The following is a 3,006-nucleotide window of genomic DNA, read 5'->3' on the forward strand; positions in this document are numbered from 1 at the left end:
CTAGCAATAAGAACACTAGTAGATAAAGAGAAATCATTAGACCATCCATTCACTTGACGAATATATTCACCTAAGTCATCCCACAACCATTCACTAAAACCAATGTTATAAAAAATGTCGCAGGTCCATAATGTTGTATCATACATTCTAAATTACTTCTTGGTCTACGCCAGTACTGTTCCGTATTTCTTAGAGTGGAAAAAATTGTATTCAAATTCGATTCTAATAATTCTTTATGCAATGCATCTAAATACTCTTTAGCCGTATAACGATCTCGCAATTTAGTTACTTCAATTTATGGTAAATACGACTCAATTGACGAATGTTTGCATTATTTAACAAATAGAATAAGTATTGTTTTATCACCGTACAGTTATTTACAAACGCACAGCACCCGATCTTTGCAGGCGCACAGCACCTCTTCTTTGCAGGCGCACAGCACCCGATCTTTGCAGGCGCACAGTACCTCTTTTTTGCAGGCGCACTGCACCTCTATTTTGTAGGCGCACAGCACCTCTTCTTTGCAAGCGCACAGCACCACTTTTTTGCAGGCGCACAGCACCTCTTTTTTTTATAGGCGCACAGCACCTCTTTTTTTTATAGGCGTGCAGCACCTCTTCTTTGCAGGCGCACAGCACCTTTTTTTTTGCAGGCGCATAGCACCTCTTTTTTGTAGGCGCACAGCACCTCTTCTTTGTAGGCGCACAGCACCCGTTCTTTACAAACAACACAGAACTCGTTCTTTACAAACGCACAGCATTCTATTGGCACACAGCAACCTTATACAGGAATACAGAAGACTTATTATATTGAAGAGAGAGAGAGAGAGAGAGAGAGAGAGAGAGAGAGAGAGAGAGAGAGAGAGGGGGGGAGAGGGAAGGAGGGAGAGGGAGAGACAGGGGGGGAGAGAGAGAGAGAGAGTAGTAATAAAAAATTATATACTTATCTTTCCTACTGAACGAAATGTGGAAATCCTAGACCAAAGAAATATAGTAATAATAAAAAAGAGACATTATAGAGAACATTTATGTACATGTACATGAAATAAAAATTTATGAAATTTAATGTACACGTTTATTAAATTTAATTAAACTGTAACTTAATTTTCAGTTGAATCATTCATTACTTTTAATTTTATTCATGACCACGAGCTTCATTTACATGTAAAGAAAGCTTGTAGTCACATTTTTCTAATGGTGTAATTAACACACTATAATATGAAATATTTCAACGAAACTTGGTATTCTAAGGTTTTGAAGGACGCGCTTCACGTTCGCGTCGTCAGAATTTCATTTTGACCATGTGGAAATTAAATATGGTGGTCGGAACAAAAACCAATTTAATTTTGCATGAGTTCTTATGGAGTATCTCTAGTGGAAATAAATCGCTGAAATCGCTGAAATTGCTGAAAATCGCTGAAATCTATATCAGTTGACCCATTTTAATATTATAATTTATACTGAAATGAATCAATTGATATAGACTTTAGCGATTTCAGCGATTTATTTCCACCGAGCAGCAGCATATTCCCTTCCCACTTACATCAACAAAATTATAAAGAAGCAACGTTGCTAATATTCTGAAACTTTGTGAGTAAATAAAATTCTAAAATCAGAAAAAATAGAAGGAGTGGGGGTAATTTTCCCGCAATTACCCTGTTATGCCTTTATGTTATATTAGTATTGTATTATGATTTCAGCTTCTGATCGACAGATCGATCGTGTGATCAATCATCGTGTAAAACTGACTGGATTTCATGTATTTCGCGTGGAAATATCGTTCCTTCCAATGATTTCATGGAAGCAGCAAAAATCATGGATACTGAATCTCAATTATTTCACGGAGACTTTTTTGAATATGCAGGACAACGCATTTTTGATACATTAACTGCGAAAGTAGGTCTGAAACTTGAGTACAAATTTCCGACGGAGGTAATCGCATGTTTGGTGTGAACCAGATCATATATTAGGTTGCGCAATGTAAATATGCAAATAAAAATAAATAATGTAATAAGAAAACAAAAAAAAATAAAAATATGTGCAATCGTATTTCTAATCAGTAATATTTTATATTTTAATAGGTTAAAATAAAGATTTCAGTGTTATTTTAACTTCTAATACTGTTTTTATTAATCATCTGCTGTGAACGTTTGAATTCCACGCGTATAAAATGGGTCCTACGTGATTGGTTGACAAAATATGTCCCCCCCACTCTGCCGCCATGATGCGCAACGATACACCTTCTATAATTCCACCATGATACAACCTACCGTCCCCACCGATCGCACGGCGCGCGGGCCGCTGGGAGTGAGGATGGCCTGCTAGGCGTGCCGTTTGAGGCTGCGGTCCACTTAGCGCTTCAAACGCTACAGAGCATTTGTAGCATTGATATGACTAGTCCATTTGATGCTTCGGAACGCTCCCAGTAACTCCGATTACGTCATCGTTTTTGCTCCCATTTCGCTTCAACTGCCTCACCTCGGGAGGTGGGTTGGCTGGAGCGTTCACGTGGCAATTGTAGCATTCGAAATAGTAATGGACCAATCGGAGTATAGCGTTTGGAGCGTAAGGCCCTGCGCACAATGAAGGAAATATTAGGAACAGGAATAGATATTAAGATTTTAACCTATCTGATATTAGTTACATCGGAATACACGGTTTCTGATAGGTTGAAATCTTAATATCTATTCCTGTTTCTAATATTTCCTCCATTGTGCACAGGACCTAATGTTCGGAGCATTTGGAAGAAGCAAGTGGACCGCAGCCTGAATCGTTTGAAGACGTTTAATGGCAGTTCCCACTCCCAGCGGTCCGCGCGCCGTGCGATCGGTGGGGACGGTAGGTTGTATATTCGGCAACAGTAGGCCGGCCGGACGCGCTTATACGGCTATCTTTAAACGTTGATATCTCGTTAACTATTGCGCAACCTACAAAACGATAAGATTTTTCGATTCAATTCGGTCCGTTCTACCTGCTCGTGATCGATTAGCCGATAATTTTCAAACAC

The 3,006-nt window shown here is 39.0% G+C and overlaps 1 protein-coding gene across 1 annotated transcript in view; it reads left to right on the forward strand.

Moving 5' to 3' along the window:
* The window catches only part of LOC108766882 (uncharacterized), an 8,448-nt gene extending 6,722 nt beyond the window's left edge, over positions 1–1,726 (forward strand). The window contains exon 2 of the mRNA XM_018516431.1: positions 1,700–1,726. Within this exon, the coding sequence (XP_018371933.1) occupies positions 1,700–1,726 (27 nt within the window). The remainder of the gene's footprint in view (positions 1–1,699) is intronic.
* Positions 1,727–3,006: the final 1,280 nt, after the last annotated feature.

The sequence above is a fragment of the Trachymyrmex cornetzi genome, unplaced genomic scaffold (genome assembly GCF_001594075.2).
Source record: "Trachymyrmex cornetzi isolate Tcor2-1 unplaced genomic scaffold, Tcor1.1 scaffold64, whole genome shotgun sequence".
NCBI classification, from domain to species: domain Eukaryota; kingdom Metazoa; phylum Arthropoda; class Insecta; order Hymenoptera; family Formicidae; genus Trachymyrmex; species Trachymyrmex cornetzi.